This window comes from Musa acuminata, chromosome BXJ2-9 (genome assembly GCF_036884655.1).
Source record: "Musa acuminata AAA Group cultivar baxijiao chromosome BXJ2-9, Cavendish_Baxijiao_AAA, whole genome shotgun sequence".
Classification (NCBI taxonomy): Eukaryota; Viridiplantae; Streptophyta; class Magnoliopsida; order Zingiberales; family Musaceae; genus Musa; species Musa acuminata.
Genome location: NC_088346.1, coordinates 43294301 through 43314063, shown reverse-complemented (window position 1 = coordinate 43314063; position 19763 = coordinate 43294301). Strand labels below are relative to the sequence as shown.

The 19763-nt window shown below is 35.4% G+C and overlaps 2 protein-coding genes across 2 annotated transcripts; one reads left to right on the top strand and one right to left on the bottom strand.

Moving 5' to 3' along the window:
- The first annotated feature begins 3185 nt into the window (after positions 1–3185).
- LOC135623497 (PTI1-like tyrosine-protein kinase At3g15890) lies at positions 3186–7023 on the top strand. The gene is made up of 4 exons (XM_065126533.1): positions 3186–3369; positions 3456–3606; positions 5637–5899; positions 5985–7023. The coding sequence occupies exons 1-4, from the start codon at positions 3326–3328 to the stop codon at positions 6682–6684; spliced, it is 1158 nt and encodes a 385-aa protein (XP_064982605.1). The 5' UTR covers positions 3186–3325; the 3' UTR covers positions 6685–7023.
- Positions 7024–7419: 396 nt separating this feature from the next.
- On the bottom strand, positions 7420–19763 carry LOC135623496 (probable sucrose-phosphate synthase 1). The gene is made up of 13 exons (XM_065126532.1): positions 19491–19763; positions 19279–19368; positions 17098–17339; positions 15450–15513; positions 14352–15050; positions 14034–14150; positions 13742–13873; positions 13404–13580; positions 12228–12281; positions 12046–12108; positions 10991–11914; positions 9613–9740; positions 7420–7962 (listed from the first exon to the last, which is right to left on the bottom strand). Exons 1-13 carry the CDS (start codon positions 19671–19673, stop codon positions 7686–7688), a joined length of 3150 nt encoding a protein of 1049 aa, XP_064982604.1. The 5' UTR covers positions 19674–19763; the 3' UTR covers positions 7420–7685.

The following is a 19763-nucleotide window of genomic DNA, read 5'->3' as shown; positions in this document are numbered from 1 at the left end:
CTTCTTTTTCTTCTTTTCTTTCTTTGTTGCTTTACCTTTTTTTTTTCCTTCCTTTTATTCAAGGGGTGAATCTGATCCCAAATACATGTTGTTCTAATCCATTTTGTAAATTATATTTTCATTTTATTTTCATATTTCTATCTATATAAATATCCATCTCAAACTCAATTATCAGATATTCTACTTCTTCTTTTAGCAAATCACATGAATATATATATATATATATATATATATATATATATATATATATATATATATATATATATATATATATGATGTATCTAACTTATTACCATATTTAATCTTATTAAATTTACATATAATTATTGTTTTTTTGTGAATATAACTAAGTAGCTCATCAACAGGGAGAGAGCTCAAAGAGGTAGTTTCTTGCAAGGAGAGACTTCCTTAATAATTATATTCCATTTTTGTACTCTAATTTATGTAAGTCATTTTATTTAAATTAAAAGATATTTTCTTTTCGAGAATAAGTAATGAAGAGTAAGTAATAAAAAAGCCTTTATATTAATTATTTAAAAAGTATAAACAAATTTTCTATGAAGAATAAATGAATTATTTAATCATGATATGATGTGACCAAAAAAATATCATCATTTTAACTTAGACATGTTTGTTCCTAAGACCAATTGTTGATATTTCAATCATGCCCAATTATTTCATATTTCAAATCCAAAGACAATATTAATCCCAACCAAACTCCAGTCCAAAAACTAAACCAAATTGTAGGCAACTCCAACCCAACTCACTATCATATCAATTCTTGGTCAAATATGGCATGCTTGGCAAAGCATATGATCATGGATTCGTTTATTTCTTTCTTTTCCATTTCCCACCATGGATTTATTGTTTCATGTTGACCAATTTTTCCATTTCCACTCATGCTAAATATTCTCTTCAAATAAATTATTTTGATTTGAGGGTAACATGTCACCTCATCTCATCATCATTCAAGCCTACCTTTGTCCATTAACATCATTCATTTCCTATTCTTCCAAGTTGACTTGGAGGTAGCGTTGTTCTCTCTTGCCACATGAGACCTCACTGAAAGCAAAAGGTTGAGAGATACACCATGAGAGCCTCGTCGAATTCCCACTTTAAATCTTATTATCCCAAGCCATAGCCACTTTGTGATGTCGTTAGGTGAAACATAATCAATGCCTTGGAGCAAATGAAGATTGCATTTAAGGATCGACTTTAAATGCTTCTTGCAACATTACTAATGTTTTCTTTTTAATATATGTATATATATAAATATAAATTTCATCTCTTTATTTTCTAGTATAATATATATATGTATTATTTAAAAAATATTTATTTTTTAGTATAATATATGTAGTTTTAAAAATATTTAAGATACTCGTTAATTAGTTTCGACACGAGCAACTAATAAAACTAGTCGAGTTTGAGTTTGGATTAGGAAAAACTCATAAATCGAATCTTACTAATATGAATAAGAGTACAAATGACATTAAAGAAAAAAAAATTCATGTTTATTTATAATATACCTTTTTAAGGTAGATCACTAAAATGGATATCATCAATGTGGTCACATAAACAAATAAGATATATATATATATATATATATATATATTCAACTATAAAGTTTACATCATCTCCAGCTTAGTGTGGAAATGAAAGACCCATTGCAACAACTTGGTGTTATTTTACATGCTAAAGTATACATCATCCTACAAAGTTAGGAGACCAAAGTAGATAACAAGCTCCAATTTCAATTATATATATATATATATATATATATATATATATATATATATATATATATATATATATATCGGCCAACAATTAATATGGCGTATGAGACAACCTAACTTGATATTTAGCATACTAGCTGCTAGATGGAATCAATTATTAGATGTTCATAGAAACTTTTAGAACTATCATTGATGCAATATGATTAATTATATTATGCATATAGTTTATGAGATGCCTTAAAGAAAGGCCTCGATTTAATATTAAGGTAAAGACAACAACAACAATTTGATTGATTGGAGTGTCCACTAATTCCTGAGAGAATAAATTATTATACAAATAACATTTGAACGGCACTCTAATCAATACTTTTAGAGAAATATAATTGGTTGATTTTCCTTCAAATATTTTTTTTTGGATATTTCTTAATAGGTGCTTTCATTTTTTTTTCTCAAATAGTGCATCTTATTTCTTGTAATTCAATCATCATTTTTATCATTGTCTTTATCTATCGTTATTGTCACTAAGTCCCTCGTTTGTCTCTTGTCTATCTCCTTCGTTCTTGTTCTTGTTTATCATCCTTAAGTTTGCTCTTGTCTTCTTTTACTATTGACATCATTATTTCATTTGACTCCTTCACTCTTGCCTTTATCCATCATTATTTAGACCTCCTTGACATTTCCACTGTCGTTGAAGATGAGGGGAGGCTAATGGCATCATCCTATTGGTTATAGAGAGTGGGGTTAATGCTAACGGTGAAGAGAGGCTAATGATGAAGCTACTGAGGCGCCGAGGAGGGTAAGGGCCTCACGATGTTTTTGTAATGTCGAGCGAGAACACGGTACACTAAGGGAGACATGTGAGAATATAACGATCATAACAAACAAGAGCTTTAGTAGAAGGAACGAGCCACGAGGGACATTACAAAAAATAAGATACATTAGTTAAAAAATCTAAAATGAGAGATTTTTTTTAGAAAATCACTCAATTTAATTTTGATCATTTGACTAAGATCAACAAAGATCATTTCGTAAAACTAAAATATAATATGAATGGTATGTCCTATATAACTCAAAACATAGAAATAGTTCCAATTAATGTAAAAGAAAATTATAAGCTCCAATTAAGAAAATATTTCGTGTTATGGTAACTTAAGTTGTGACGTGATCGGTTATCGAAGCAACTTTGTTCACATCAAGTTAACTTCCAAAACTAATTGCCTTCCTTTTTTAGTAAATTATTTTTTTCTTCCAAAAAAGGCTAAAAATAGATTAAAAACAAATGTTCTCAAACATATTCTGAATTCCATCGATAATGTTCATACCGCCGCTCCCAGTGTTCAAAATAGTCGAATCATAAAGCGCCACGTAGTTGGGATCACTTCCACCTAAAGTCATCGCGCTGGGTCAGCAGACCCGTCACCTTCCTTCTTTGACCCGTATGGAAAAGAGACTTCCGTCACCGAAAAGGTCAACCACGCGGTGCGGCGGCGTAGGCGGCGCGTGCATTGGAGGTCTCGCCGTCGCCAATTCTCCACCGACGGAGCTCAGAAGACCATTAAGAGGAGCCAAGGGGCGGAAGGACTTCGCGGCAGATGGCCTTCGGCTCCTTGTTTTGCTGTGGGAGATCCGCGAATGGGTGCGTTCTCGTACGGGGGTTTTCGTGGTCCGACCGTTCGTTGGTGCTAAAAAGATGCTCTCTTTTTTTTCCCCCTTGGGTTGCAGGCGGCAACGGCGGAAGAAGGGATCGCCGACGTGGAGAGTGTTCTCGCTCAAGGAGCTGTATTCGGCAACGAATAACTTCAATTATGATAACAAGTTGGGCGAGGGTGGATTCGGCAGTGTCTACTGCGGTCACCTTCGGGATGGATCTCAGGTATTATGCCGAACTGGTATTCATGTTCTCCCTTCTTGTTGTTTAGGTTTCTAAAATATGTTGAAATTTGATGTTTGCGGCTAGAGATGACGGTAATTGGCCTTATATCTTGGAACTTGGAAGAACACCTAAAGAGAATATTTATAACATCTGCAATAATAATTTGTATAGAAAGCTTTGTGCATGATCGATGGTATAACATGAAGGCCTGAAGCAGAATATCGGTGAAGGTTTTATGCTGGTCATGCTTCTTAATGATCATGCAGATGTGCACTTGCTCTTGTTTTCTTGCAGCCCAGTGGAATTGTTCTCTAGTATCAAAATCATTATAGCAGCCGATTGAAATCAAGCGGAGTACTTGATTAATTGATTTGCTATGGATTTGAACAGTATGTCGTTACTAACATGAGAATGATATGATTATTTGCGGGTATATGGCACTCGGATGGCCAATAAAAGCAGTTGACAAATATATAGGAAGTTTACTGTGAGTTGTCGTCGAGTTTGTATTCTGCATCTCCAGATTTTACTTAAGTACTGAACTCTAGAAGCTTGAGAATTTATGCCAGTAGCAAATTTGCTATTAATTAGTAATGCATCTTATTCCAAGTTTGAAGAATTGTCTACTTGTTCATAATTTTCTTCATTTTTGGGCTTGGCTTGCCTCATCAATTGACTCATTTTGCATGTGCAAATGGTTTGACAAGGTGTTATCTTCAGTAATCACGACTCGGAAAAGTATTATGGAAGTAATTAATCTGTCACTAAATACATTTAAGAAGACCTTACTGCTTGATTGGATAAAATAGAGAACGGCTGTTTAATCCTAGGCTATGGGCTTCATTTCAACCCCACCTTCATACAAGGGATGCTAATATTACTGTATCTGAGATGTTTTTCGACGTCTACATGGCCATTAGAGAAACTTTCTGATGGCAGATATTTCAGTTTCATTTTTCATGAATTTGTACATCAAAGCCAACAGCTTCCCTCTTCATCTTCTAAAGAATACATGACTAATCATGATGTAGCAATCTGTTAGAAAACACTTCTAAGGGTCCCTTTTTTTCCAGTCATTTGAAATCCTCTTATATTCGGTTATACTGCACTTCACTTATTTAAAAGAACTTGTTTCTCCTATTTAAATCCATCTATATCAGCATGTCCAAATTATGGCTTCCACATATGTGTTGATAATTATAGTTAGCTGCTAGCCTGCTACACTGGTCAATGGCCAAATTTGTTGATTGTTTTTTTTCCTTTTTTTTCATATTTTCTCTTCCATCATCAGATGACTTCATTTTAGTGTACTTTGCAGTACCTCTGCCTGCTTCAATTCCTGTTGGAACTACGACAATTAAACTTGGGTTACCTATGCCTGTTTCTCTTGACTGTTAGTTATTACTGATATTTTATATGTCTAAAGTTCCTTTGAGATTTGTCTTACTCTAAATCATACATTAATGCAAAGAAGTTTTCTGTGATATAGTCATGTTTGCTTGGGATAATATTTCTCAGAAATTTATGATTGCTTTCGTACACAGATTGTCTTATGGGATTGAGACTAGAATATTAAATTAATTTAGTCAGCTCCAATAAGTAACCTGTTCAAGTAATTTTTTCAAGAAGTTTTAAGTATGGCAAGTAATCTTGTCAAGTATCACTAAGCACTTGGGCTTTTCTGAAAGAGCTGTTCGCTATATTCTCATTATCCATTTAGAAAAGAGAGCTTAAATATCAAATGTGATTAGCTCACGAGATGGCCAGGCTTGATGTATGAAACCATTTGTTGAAGCTTAGCTTGGTGAGTATGTTTCAGTGGCAAGTAGCTCCCTCTTGTGCTTATTACAAACTTGTGCTTGAGCTCAGCTCAAATTAGATAACACCATGTTTGTGCCAGTTGGGACTGAGCATATAGGTTTAAGGCTTACCATATTTTGTTCTATTCCCCAGTTTACAATTTTTTTTTCGATATGATGTTAAAATTTATTGTTTGTCCACGTATTGTTGGTAAGTTGCATTTTGTTTAGATTGCAGTCAAGCGGCTAAAAGTTTGGAGCAACAAAGCAGAGATGGAATTTGCTGTTGAGGTTGAGGTTTTGGCAAGAATAAGGCATAAGAATCTCCTTAACTTACGTGGATACTGTGCTGAAGGGAAAGAACGCCTCATAGTCTATGACTATATGCCCAACTTGAGTTTGACCTCGCATCTCCATGGTCAACATGCACGAGAAGGCCTCCTTGGATGGGGTAGGCGTATGAATATTGCTATAGGTTCAGCCGAGGGAATTGCGTAAGTTTACAAACTTACGCACTCTAATGCTACTTTCATTTATTCAATAACATGTGAAGCCATGATACTGAGATCTACTTCACAGGTATCTTCACCATCAGGCAATGCCACACATCATCCACAGAGATGTCAAAGCAAGTAATGTTTTACTAGACTCAGAATTTCAGGCACGTGTTTCAGATTTCGGATTCGCAAAGTTAATTCCTGATGGTGCAACGCATGTTACCACAAGGGTAAAAGGCACTCTTGGTTATCTTGCACCAGAGTATGCCATGCTAGGTAAAGCATCAGAGAGTTGTGATGTCTATAGTTTTGGAATTTTGCTTCTAGAACTTGCCACTGGAAAGAGGCCCATAGAGAAGTTGAGCCTCACTGTGAAGCGCCCGATAACAGACTGGGCTCTTCCGCTGGCTCGAGAAAGAAGATTTAAAGAAATGGCAGATCCAAAGCTCAAAGGGGACTTTGTGGAGTCAGAATTGAGGAGGATGGTGCTTGTAGGACTCATCTGTGCCCAGAGTAAGCCAGAGAAGAGACCCACAATGCTTGATGTAATCAACTTGCTTAAAGAAGAGTCCAAGGACAAGCTTCTGAATCTGGAAAATGACGAGTTGTTCAAAACGTACCTTGCCGCTTGTCATCAAAGCCTTTCTAGTTCTCAGGACAGTTCAGATGGCATTGAGAACGATTCAGAAAACGAGAGAATAAAGGGAGCTGGTCCTTCAACTGAAACCATTTCTGGTAATTCCGAGAGAGCTAGTATACAACCATTGATGATCGATGAATGATGTTCTACTGAAAAAAAGTACCAATTCATGGTTTTTCCTTTTAAAGGAGAACCTTTTATGATTGGAAAAATGCAAGACAACTTGAAATGGTTTGTGGGCACCAATTATTTGGAGATTCCTTGATACTGTGTTGTAATTTTCTTCCTGAAACCTATACAATCCTTCAAGTATCTGGAAGTATTTTGAGCTGGTGTTTGGCTCTAGTTTAGCCTCAATGTTCATTCTGTTTGATGCTTAGAGATTGCAACTGATGTAATTTCCGTGTCATATGACGCTTCCTATCTTGGCTGCCTTGATGCTGTAAAATGATTGAAGTCAATGTATTCAGATTTCTGCTTCCATGCAGTGCTGTCCATGAAACAAGATTTTATCTTTTTATGTATAATCTACAAACATGGGTCAATATCTGATCCAAGCTAAGCCTTCCATCATATAACATCCATAAGTAAGCATACACAGGCACACTAGCTTGCAGTTTAAGCATGACCAGCACATCAGCTTTAGATTTGATCGAATTCTATATCAAGCATATCGAATAGGAATACCAAACAAAAGCTTCCCTATTCATGCATCAACTTTATACAACCATTGGAGTGAAGCTGAAAAAGAATTACAGAATGGAGTATATTTATCTGCAAACAATCATACCAATGGCATTTTAAACTTTATAAACAAGTCACTTGAGAGATTTTTATGAACATTAATGCCTGCAGACCCCAGCAAGCTCATCAAGACTAATACAAAGCCAGGCTTTATAAGATAGGCAAGCAGCAGGATGAAGTACAGAAGACATGGACTGAAGTCCAAATGTTCCACAAGAGAGTGTCAGGTATTTGTTTTACATTTACAATAATGCCCCATGGTAGCATGTAAGCATTGAGTTCTGGTACTTTTATTCCATAAAAAGCACCTCGAAAAAGGAATATATTTGAAAAATATCAGTAAAAACTCTGCAACTTATTGAAAACTCTTAACTCTCCTCCTGTGTCTGCAGATGAGTGCTAATTCTTCAGTATACCCAGCTGTTTTAGGGCTGACTGAACGTCATTGGTGCCACAACCCTCAATCTGAAGAATATTAGGGCTGTCGAATGCCACAACATCTTTCAACAGATAGCTTCTGGTCGAATGGACCTGGCTTGGAGCAGTGTTGAATGCACCTTTCAAAATGACAGTCTTCTGCACTCCACCAAGTAATCCTTCATAATCTGTATCACCACTTTCACCAACAAATACTATCATGTTTGAGAGCTCTATGCCCCACCTAACAAATAAATACCTGCAGAGAAAGTAGTTAAACAGAAGATAATTGAGGTACCAAATATGAAAATCACTGCACTTTAAGTTCTGCATAGAATAAGGTAGAAAACAGAGACTGATTGTCAGGGGAATGCAAACCTTTGGCTCCTCATTGCATTTCCTTGGTACTTGTCATACCCTATAAATTGCAAGCAGCAAGGATCGAGCATACTTGTTTCATGCATGGTTTCGTATACCAGTGGCCATTTTACTGATCAGTATTTAAAATCATATCTTTTTTTATATGATGCGATACCAATTGATATTATATGTTCTTCGGATGATACCAGATGGTTCATGTTGGTATACTGCCTGATATACTAATACCAAACAGGTCCAGTAGAATGATGAAACCATTTCAAGTGCAATATAAGTCTAGATTTGTATTCATTTTTTAGAACATGAACTCACATCCCTGACAGTAGTTACTCAGGGTTACCTTGTTCTGCTGTGTTACTGTTACCTACATCATTAGGTTTTGGTGAAGTCTCGCTATCTATAGCACAATGTGCAAGAAAAGACAGTATTTGAGTCCATACTTCAGAAAATGAACTCACATTCCTGACAATAGTTACTCAAAAGTACCTTTCTTGACAGTGTTACTGCTATCTACAGGATTGGTTTTTGGCTAACTCACTAGTACATGTAAACACGCTAGGAGTAATAGTAGGGGATAAAACACTATATGTTTAGATGTGAACACATGATAAAAATTGATGACAAGTTGACAATGAACATCAACCCAAGAAGCTAAAGCAAATCTTTAGAACTATGTTATCCAATACCAGCAACATTGTTTTTGAACAGCATTGCATAATGGTAACCCAAACATGCAGTTTCAAAGAAGTATGAGTTTAATATTATGTATATATGCAAAATTAGTGTTTAACATTGATAATCACTGTCATGCTTATATTTAGTTAAAATAAGCTCAATAAACCAAAGCAGATGTGAATTTATCAACATGTACAGAGAAAATTTGTTATACAGAAATAAATTAAAGGTTAAGCAATGACAACCACAAAATCATTAGATGCTGACAACAATATTCAATATCTAAATTATCTTGATGAACAGAAAGGTTCATAAGCTCTAACGATATATCAATAAAAGACTCTGAGCATCCCATGTTCTGTTACATCATTCCAAAGAAATGAATCTAAAGCAGTTTTTTTTCATCTTCTATAAGAATGTAACAATATAAATAGCCTATAAGCTTTTTTTCAAAAAATGAATGTTCTAAAGGGTTTACTACTAAACAAGATACTAGTTTTGCTCTCACTGCAGCAGGTTTCAACATTTAACCAGAAAATCCATATGCTATAACAAGAAATTAGTTTTCCTTATAAGTGCAGTGTGTCAACATTTAACAAGATAATCCATACAACATCACTGCGTTATTGGCATAGACTTCGTTAGTTCGTAAAATGACTTAACAGTAATAGCATGGTAATGATACCCTTGATGCTATAAATTGAACAACCTTAATCAACTGATAGCTAAATTGATGAATAAAAGAAATGTAATTCCCTAAGAAAAAAAGATGGCAAACAAATTCAAAACATTTCAGCATAATAGATAAATATATAAATGAGTCAAACTAATGGCATCATCAGCATTTCATTTATACCTTAGCGCTTGGGATCGAGAAGCTAAGACTGGGATAATATGCAGCTTGCTACCATCATGGCTATATAGGACATGACAGCGAAGTGCCTGGATTCTCATATGCTTCCGGAGCTCCTTTATAGGAGGAACCTAAAAAAAAGAATACAAGAAACAGTAGTTACACAATCATAGAGCAAGTTTACAACTCAATAATTATTTGACTCATGTAACTTACAACTCAATAAAATTAACATAAACGCTCTTGGAAATCAGGCAAATTATGAGTGTGCCAAAAGTGACCGGCTAAATGTCTAAGCATTTCATCCAGTTCCACTGCACAGGCAAAAGAATTTCAAGGTTTTACAATTCATCTAACAATCTAATCAACTTCTTTGGGATGTATTACTTTTCTTCTAATTTCCAAAAATGTTCATAGGGGCTAGTTTATAATAATAAATATACTAGTCACAGCCTAGTCAACAATTAATGCATCATGCACTCTGGTATCTGGCAAGATAACATCCATCTCTTTGCTCATCTCCTATCCTTGTTGGAAGAGTCAAGCCAGGGTGCTGAGACATACCTTCCCAGCCTAGCAACTCTTACCACCATGCCTCTTTCTTTTTTTACTTTTTTTTCTGAACTTCTTTCCTTCTCTTTTTTCCTCAACTCCCTTTCTTTTTCTTTTGTTCTACCTGAACTTTCTTCCACCCTTTTCCTAAACCTATTTTTTAATCCAAACTTATCCAACTTCTCCATTTCAAGCTTCATTTTCTATTCATGTTCCACTGAGGGTGTCTTAGCCATCATTTTTAAGCCCTCAGAACTATTTCTTTCCACTTTATCCTATTTATTAGTACTCTTAATTTTAATTTTTTCACTCATTTGCTGATAGAGATAATTGGTGATTAATTAGTCAAACTTTTCAATGTTTTTGACTCAGATAGTGTAAATACACGTTTAATTATCAACTGCATGTGGCAACTTGTAGCATTAAGTAGCTAAAACAATAGAAAGTCTGGAGCGAGTTACATTTCTAACTAATAGTTAATAGCTGGAACGAACTTGTAATTTTACTTCGACTGTCAATTTGCTGGTTTTTAATTCATGATTTTAGAGGTAGCTGGTATCCTATATACTAACCAATTTAAGAGTATTTCCTATTTGGATATTCTTGGAGCTCTGATGAAATATGACCTATTCCAGTTGCTTGAATAACTTTGCTTTACATAGGATTCTTCAGACTTTCCACGGGAAATTTAATACAACCATTTAAACTCTAATTTGTTTTGTCACACCAAGGGATCTGATACCACATGACAAGCTTGACAGCTTTTTATCACAAAGAAACTAGAGGCACAATATTTTAAAATAAAAAATAGGGAAAAAAAGATAATTACCAATGATGGGTTCTTCATTTGAAATGCATAACAATAGGTAGAAGAGCGTTCCACATCTTCAACAACAACTTGCTCCTCACTTTCTCCTTTCTTGTCAGTAATTGACGCAGCCCAACGAACCAAAGTCTTTCTCAAACCTTCTCCACCCCACCGATACTCAATTTGTGAATGATAATCTATATCAAGTGCATAAGGAAGTTCATAAGGGTAAAGAAGATCATCAGAACTTGAAGATGGATAATATACATCACTGCCACTATTGCATATAAAAGCATCAAAATCAGTGGCAGGTATGCCTCCAGTCATGAGAAGAGAATGTATCTCCGATATCGTTAATCTCGTTGACAATATAAATCCTATAGAACCAGACATCCTGTCCCCACTTGAAGCCTCAAATGTACCTTTGATTATTCCAACAAGATCTGCATCACAAACTGAGTCCACAGCAATTACAAAAATATATTTCCTTCTCCTCAACATTGGTAGCTTGCTTGAATAGTTATCAGTTCTCTCACTGGACCCATCCTTCTGGGTACTACTCGTAACACCTTTTGATAATTTTACAATATCATTCTCCAAATTACTCTTTCCATTAGCAGTGACATCTTCACCTTTTTCTCCATCTAACGAAAGCTTCAAGTTTAAAGATATGTCTTTAATATCTCTCAGGGAATCATTTGGTGAATCTGGTTCAGAATCTTCGATGCCCTCTTCACTCCTTCGCCACTGAGGATGCCTTGGTCGGCAAGAAGCTATCCTTGATAAATAAGTTCTGCAATGTTCTGGCCATGAAAACTGGTGAATATTCTTCAGACCATTCTGCCGACACCGTGTCCAGAGCTGCTTGTCAGAAACAAGCTTGTAGAGTGCATCAGCTATTGCATGCTGATCATGGGGATCAACCAGCATACCATTGTCAAGAACCTAAAGCAAAATCCATTGTTAATAACGGACAAATTGCTCCACTTACAACACATAATTTTGGAACAGAAACCAAATATAAGTTGTAAAAATTTCCTCATGTAAACATTAGAGTGTACAGTCCATTAATGAACCTTATGTATATCAACAGGGCCTCCATTTTTTGTAGCCACAATAGGTAGACCATTTGCTGCAGCCTGTTCCACCCACAAACAGGATGTATGAATGAATTTTAAGAAAGAGGATAACTATACTGAACAAATAGACAGTTTGTCCCATAAGATATTAAAGCAATAGACAGCATCAAGAAACTAACCTCAATCAAGGTAAGGCCAAATGGTTCGATGAAAGCTGGATTGATAAAAACACCCTGCAAAAGGGGCAAGCCATACAACAGAATCAGGAGTCTAGTACTTTGGTATACCCATAGAAACAAGAGAAAAGAAAGGTGATAGACTTTAACAAGAAAAGAGAATTGCCACATATTAGCTAAAAGTTCAATGTTGCAACAATTCATTTTAATCAATTAGTCAAATTCAGCAACGAGGTTGTGCCCGAATGGGAGACTAGTAAGACTTAAAGTAGTATTGTGTGCCTACACAAACCAAATTATCGCTGTGCGAATTACACATATCAGCACAAGTCAATGGTGCATATTTTGGCATATATAGCTAGGCCAATTTTGGTCTGTAACAACCATCACAATTCACAAAGGCATGTTGACCAGTACACCTCCATGCCATAGAAACATCCTTGCAAAAGCAATCTACAATATATTGTTAAATGTTTTCCACACTTCAGGTTAGTACAAAGATAATATCAACACATTTAGTGCTTGACTTTCCTGACAATCATAACTGCATATCATTGTTTTATAGTGCATAATAACCAGATTCCAGTATTTTAGATAGCCATATAGAGCATCTCCACCAAATAGATGTGTTGTGGAAATTTCTCAAAACCACTCATTTATAATTTTAGGGATGGAAATACTATGTATCATCAACCAAAAACTTTAAGACAACTCATCATAAGCAAGGATAACCAATTGTTAATAAAGACTTCTAAATTAGAGAATACGGAAAATGACAATTTCCATAATGTTAATCCAAATTTCATACTTTAATATATTATAAAGTGCAAAAGAAAGAATGTATAGAATTAACAACTAGAATGCAAATCACATAAAAAGATTTCCAATTAATGTTAAGGAACTTCATAAGATTCTGGGGCTAATCCTTTTTCTAGAAAAAATACAACAGCTGATAAGATATTGTTCATTTGCAAATTAATCTTGCAGAGGTTAAATCCAAAAAAATAAAAATAAAAATTATCTGTTTGCACCTCATAAAACCTGGTCACTCTTTTGCAAATTCACTGATGAACATATTGTATTGTTCATTTCTTCTAATCCATTCATTTTCCAACAACAATATACAAAACATTGCTAAAAACCATACTGATGTTGTCAAGGTTTAGATGGAAAGAATACCTTTGTCTTTGCTGCCAAACGGTAAATGTCTGGAACATCAGCCTGTTTGTGATGTTTCGGATATGCCACTTGGCCATAAAGATCATACTTGTCAATCAACTTTAATATGGAAGTCAAAACTGAAGAATTTGTACTTGACATCTCATCAATATCCTCACGATTACCCATTACAAGTGTCTGTGAAACAAATTAAATATTAGCAACTTATGAAAGCCCAAACATGAAATCACTAGCAACTCTCGGAAACAAGTGGCAAGGAAAGAAGAATTTATAGTAAAGGTGTTAAACATCCATAATTTTAATAAGTAGACAACATAAGAGTTCAAATTTCCACTTACAAGGTTTGCGAGCTCTCTTAGTGGGCGGCATTGACCAAAAGCTTTCACTAGTGTTGTGATGTTCTTTTTAGGGTCTGGTCTTGAGAGTGCAAGAATCATAGGCTTGCGAGGGTTTGTAAAGAATCGCATTATCTGTAAAATTAATAAATCACCATGATCTGAATTTTGACACCTAAACACTCTATATAGTGGATTTTGTATCCAAAACATATTAGTATATAAGCATCTACATTATGAGAGAGATCAAAATAAATGCTTTATCCAAAAATGGAGTTTAGAATAAATAGGAAACCTCAGACCAAATTGGTGGATCAAGCACTGCTGAATTTTCATCAGTTCCTTCTGATTCACCATCCACATCACCATCATGTATAGTAATATGATTGAACTCCATACCAGGCGGGATAATCTGCCAAATAATGTATATAGCAACACTCAAAGCCAAATAGCAAACTTTTAAGTTGATGCATAAAGTAGAAATCCAACTAATTCTTTTGCTGAGCAAATACGACCTTTACACAGGGGCGTAAGACTACAAGAAACAAAGCATCATCAAAAGAAGATATACAATGTATTTCTTAAATAAATAAATGGAATAATTAATACTTACAACCATACGAGGCATATAACGGCCATAACAGCTTACGCCACGCTTTATTCTAGCTCGCAACTTTCGCTCCAATACCACATCAAAACCATCATATAAGCGCCATTGCTCTTCTATTTCTTGTCTAGTACTTGTGACAACGATTTCAGAGGCATCAAGAGCTATTTCTTCTGCCTCAATCCTACGCATTATTTTGTATGTTGCATTAATTTCTTCCCTTGTTTGCCTCCCTTGTTTCAAAAGTTGTTCTAATTTATCTCTGCCAAGAGAATGGCCCGTGAATAGCATAGGAACATTTAGTGCCCCAGACAATAAAGCAGCAGAATCACCTGCATCAGCATAATGCCCATGAATAGCAACAGGCCATATTGGCTGCCCACCACCAATTTGCTCGCCTAGAACTTTTGACATCTGCAAAACATGGCCGAGTGCACCATCAACAAATTCTTGAATGTGTGGCCAGAGAAATTCTTTAGGAATATATTTATCTCTTGGTCCAAATGGAATACGGATGATATAAGCTCCACTGCTCTCTCCCATCTCATGCATAAAGCTGTCCGAACTTCTGGGAGTTAACATCTCTGTTGGTTCTCCATAGCTCCAATCAACATCTGGTGCTGATATCTGTCTGGTCAGCAAATCAACCCTGTATACTCCAGGCATTGAACCCAATGCCCTTGCAAGTTCAACAACATACTTGACCTAACACACCACATCATATATCAGATCAGCAACTAGTCTAGCCATCGATTGAAATGCAGAAAACTCAGAAATTTATTTTGACAAGAATTGCTTCAAACATTAAAAAAGTTATTGTATATCATAATGTAGTTAGTCATCAGACAGTTTGGCATCAATGCCATGCCAAGGACATTATGATCCGGTAAATATGTGATGCATGCCAGCAGCCAACAAGCACAAACATTGTAGTGACTACATTTTTTTCAAACTTCAAAATTATATTAGTATCAGAAAAAGAAACATCATTGCATCTTCCTGTCTAAAAATTGATAGGAAATCATAACTCATCTCACTTCAAGGATCTCTAAGATATCATTAAAGAAACAAAGATAAAAGCCTTTTGACAATTGCTGTACATACCTGACCACCAGTATCAGAATCACGACCAAGCTCCATATCTTCACCACGTATCAGACCATGAATGCTGCATATTGAAGAATCTTTGTCAGAAATAACAAGAAAATGACAATCAAGCATAGAAACAAACACAAAATACCCACACATTATCTATTCTCGGATCATTGACATTGTTGGCATTTGGTAAGATATATGAGCTATCTATGAAGTGTAGATTCAAATTGCAATCAAAATATTAGTAAAACTACAAGTAAAAAGGACACACACGCTTCTTTACATCCAAAATACTATCAGTATTCTCTTCATTCCAACCCATTTGAGTAATTGCTTAAAAATTTTATAAAGCAAATTCAACCCATTTGAGTAATTGCTTAAAAATTTTATAAAGCAAATTCTTTTCCATTGCACAGATTCAGAATATCATCAGCCTATCAGAAGTAAGTCTAAAAGTGGAAAACAATATTCTTCTATCATAATCTTGTGAGGCCTTTCTTATGCTCAAAATTTTGTCAGACCACTCTTCATTTCAACCCATATGACTGCTTTAGCTAGTCAAGCAAATACTAATAGAGCCAATTCCTGTACAAGGGTAGCCCACTGACATTTAGGATAACCTGGTTACACAAAATCTGCAACTTTTGATACTAATAATTTTATGACCTGGAGAAAAGATAAAATGCATGCACATGACATCTTTGTTTTTGTTTACACGATCTATGAATGAAACATAACCATTTCTCATGAACTATTTAGTCGAATGTGCCCATGATCCGTTAGTTGAAATTTATCAAAAACTATTACATATTCTCTAAAAAATCAGAAACAAAATATTTATGAGGCATAATACAAAATATAACTAAACCATAATTTTTTACTAACAAATCAAATATTATAACATTTTTATTTGATATATCATCTAACAATATTTAATATGATGTTTTTCCAAACATACATTGTGATATTGAGGACCAGGTCAACAATTTAAATTTGAAATTATGATTTAAATGAACATTTGTTGACTGCTATTATTTGCAGTTAGTAAACAACTTATGAAAACAGTTCTTTCTTATTTTTAATCACTTGACGCATAGAAAACACACCTGAATGCTACCTTACCGAAAACCAAGAAAGTAAGAAAGAGAAAGAAATATATGCAATTTTTCACTGGGGACTGGCCCTCAAAGCAAGGTTCCATATTTGCTAATTTGGTACGAGGTTAGTAAAAACAAGGATTGTGTGTGCTATTCATATAATTTTGTAAGAAAAAGAAAAAACAGAAAATTGAAGTTCTTCACTTGTATGTAATGCATGCTTCTTATAACCATCATGAAAATGAATTATCTGGTCTTTAGCTTCCAAAATGTTGATCAGGGCTTGAAGTAACATATGTAATTACCTATGCTCCACTTACCACAAAAAAATTCACATTGACGACGCCATCATGATGACATCCACAGCACAGAAAGTGCAAAGGGCTAAAGATCATTTATACAGAGAACATCAAGGATCCAAAAATCATCGATTATATTTTTCAAATGCATTCACAAACAGCAGATTAGAAGATATTGGAAGATAGCAACAGTATGAAAAAAACTTATAGAACAGTCGAATAGATGTCTTAGCCTGCACACTTGGTACATTTTATCCATACCTTATCAATACTATATATAGTTTTTTATCCTTGAATTGACTAGTCAAAGCCTCAATAGCATCAACTGAACTGATCCTTGGCATTCTGCCTCTTGTGCTGTCACCATGAACAGATAGATCACCAATAGCCTCGCCTTTCTCTCCTTCAGAGAGGTCTTCAGACATATCAGCAGTTGCATCACGGCGAGCTCTCTCACGTTCAAGACGACGCTTAGATAAACGTTGAGCTTCCTCTCCCTCAATCTGCACTTGAAGGCCAAAATGAAACATCAAAGGACCAGAACACAAACAAGCATTAACAATATCTACAAAATAAATTAAAATCACAGGACCATAAATTTCATTCATTTACACTAACAACCATTACAGACAAGTTTCTGTCATTTTTAGAGGAAGCTAAAGGGTGTTCCAGTATTAAGTGGTCATGAAAACAAGCCACTTGTTTCTTACTCTTTTCCAATAATGTTAAACAGAAGAAGATAGAAAACGTGTATGACAACTTATTCCCTATATTAATAATCTGCCTATAAATAATATACAGTTCTATACCCAGCTACTAAGTTTTATACACTAAAACCACAATCATTATTACCCCAATCATTATTACAAGTGTTTTAACCAATAAAGATGTACCCCTTAGACATCTCCTGTGAATAGTACATCTATGTCATGTTATAATTATTTATAATCTTTTAAAATAAATTATGTTCAATTAACATGGGTCCAAAGCTTTAAGAAAAACCAATACCTTGGTGTAGTTATCTTAAAACTACCCGATAGACTATCATACACTTGAGTTTGAGTAAGCTTTGTTCCTAGATATTTCACCAAGTTGACTTGCATTTATGTGTTCACTCTTTCCTAACTTGTGAGGTATGATATTTTTCAAGTGAAAAATTAATTGATATTCAGCTTCCTTGCCTAGATTTTAACCTACTTGGCAAAGGTGGAATTCAATTCTCTTGAACTATTGGTTATTAAATTTCATGGCTCCATGAATGTTTAATTTCATGAATAAAAGGTTTGACATAATCCTGTTGCATCCAGATACAAACAATTTAAATAGATCACTGAAGACAATGAACAAAATAGATGTAGTTTTATCCAGGATCATCACATATCAATTTAGCAATTCGTCAGGGTGTATAACATAACTCTCTTTCATCCTTTTGATGCTTCTCTTCTTTCGACATTCAGATGGTGCAAACTCTACCGAGTAAATAAGTACCACTATAAGCTCAAACCAGATAAAGCAATGACCTTGGAGAAAGAATGAAAAGCCTCCATGATACAAGACCAAACAACAGGCAAGAAAAGGAGAAATAAATATGTGCAACTGCCCACAACACCAAGAAAGAAAAAAGTGGGGGATACTGTCTGCAAATTTGTCCCATTTCTCATTACCAGGAAGAACAGTGATTCAGATAGGTGGCGTTCAAAGATAAAGAATGTCATCTGAATATTTTCCCATGACAAACTAGCAGAAGGCCTTTCTCGTACTCGTTGGTAAGGCAGACCTCATTGATCCATAAAAACATAAATGAGCAAATATAATGCTATTGACCAAGATACTCTATAAACTAGAGTTGTCACTACCCCTGCACCTAACATCTCCAATGCAGTTAAATGATATGGATCTCGTAACATCATTAATTAAGGATGCCTGTAGTTGTTTCACTTGATGTTTTTCCCCCTGGAATTTACCTTTTTATGCAACAACATAACCATTTTTAAACAACATAAAATCCCATCAAAACGATGCTACATCGTGCTAACTACTGCGACAATGTTCTAGCAAATCACTCAAAGAAGACAAAAGAACAAAAAGTCCATCTACACGGATTCCATGGCCTTGATAACACAAGTGGATGGCACAAGAAACTTATTTAGAAGCACAATCAAACTCCTTTTTGGCAGATTAAAGCCAAAAAAACAAAACTTTCCGAGTTGAAGGATACGATCAACTAATTAAACAGAATGACCAATTAAATCCAAAAAAAGGTCATGAAATGGTACATAATTCAGATCTTAATCGCTATCTTCATATTAAAAAAAAAAAGATATTTCGCTGAACTCATTTTACGAAAAGATGGACAGAGAAAGAAAGCCGACATCAACTTAAAAAAATCATAGAGAGAGAGAGAGAGAGAGAGAGAGCAGATGCGGGGAAAAGAAAAGACACCTGCTTCTTCTTGCGGGCCAAATTCCAAATCCTCCAGCACATGTTCTCCAGCCTCGTGTTCCTCTCTTGCGGGCTCCTCATCGCCGCAGCCTATCCACATCAAATCACCCCCAAAAACACAGATTTTATGAGAAACCCAAGAACGAGAGCATTTCATCCCCCCGACAACAGAGACCTGAGACGATAAACGAAGTATGGGCAGTGACGAGTACCCGAACCCAGGTCTTGTAGAGATCAGTCTCGTCGTAGCCGGTGATGACCTCCTCCACGAAGTAGCGGGCGGGGCTGAACCGGCCCCTCTCCCTCAGCAAGAGCGAGGACTTGGCCGCGTCGATGGAGGGCCCGGCGTCCAGGATCGCCTCCAGATAGCTGTTGATCCAATCGTTCCCCGCCATGATCGAACTGACAAGAACAGAAGAGACAACAAGGAGAGGGAGGAGGAGAAGTTCTCTCTCTCTCTCTCTTCTCTCTCTCTCTCTCGGGTG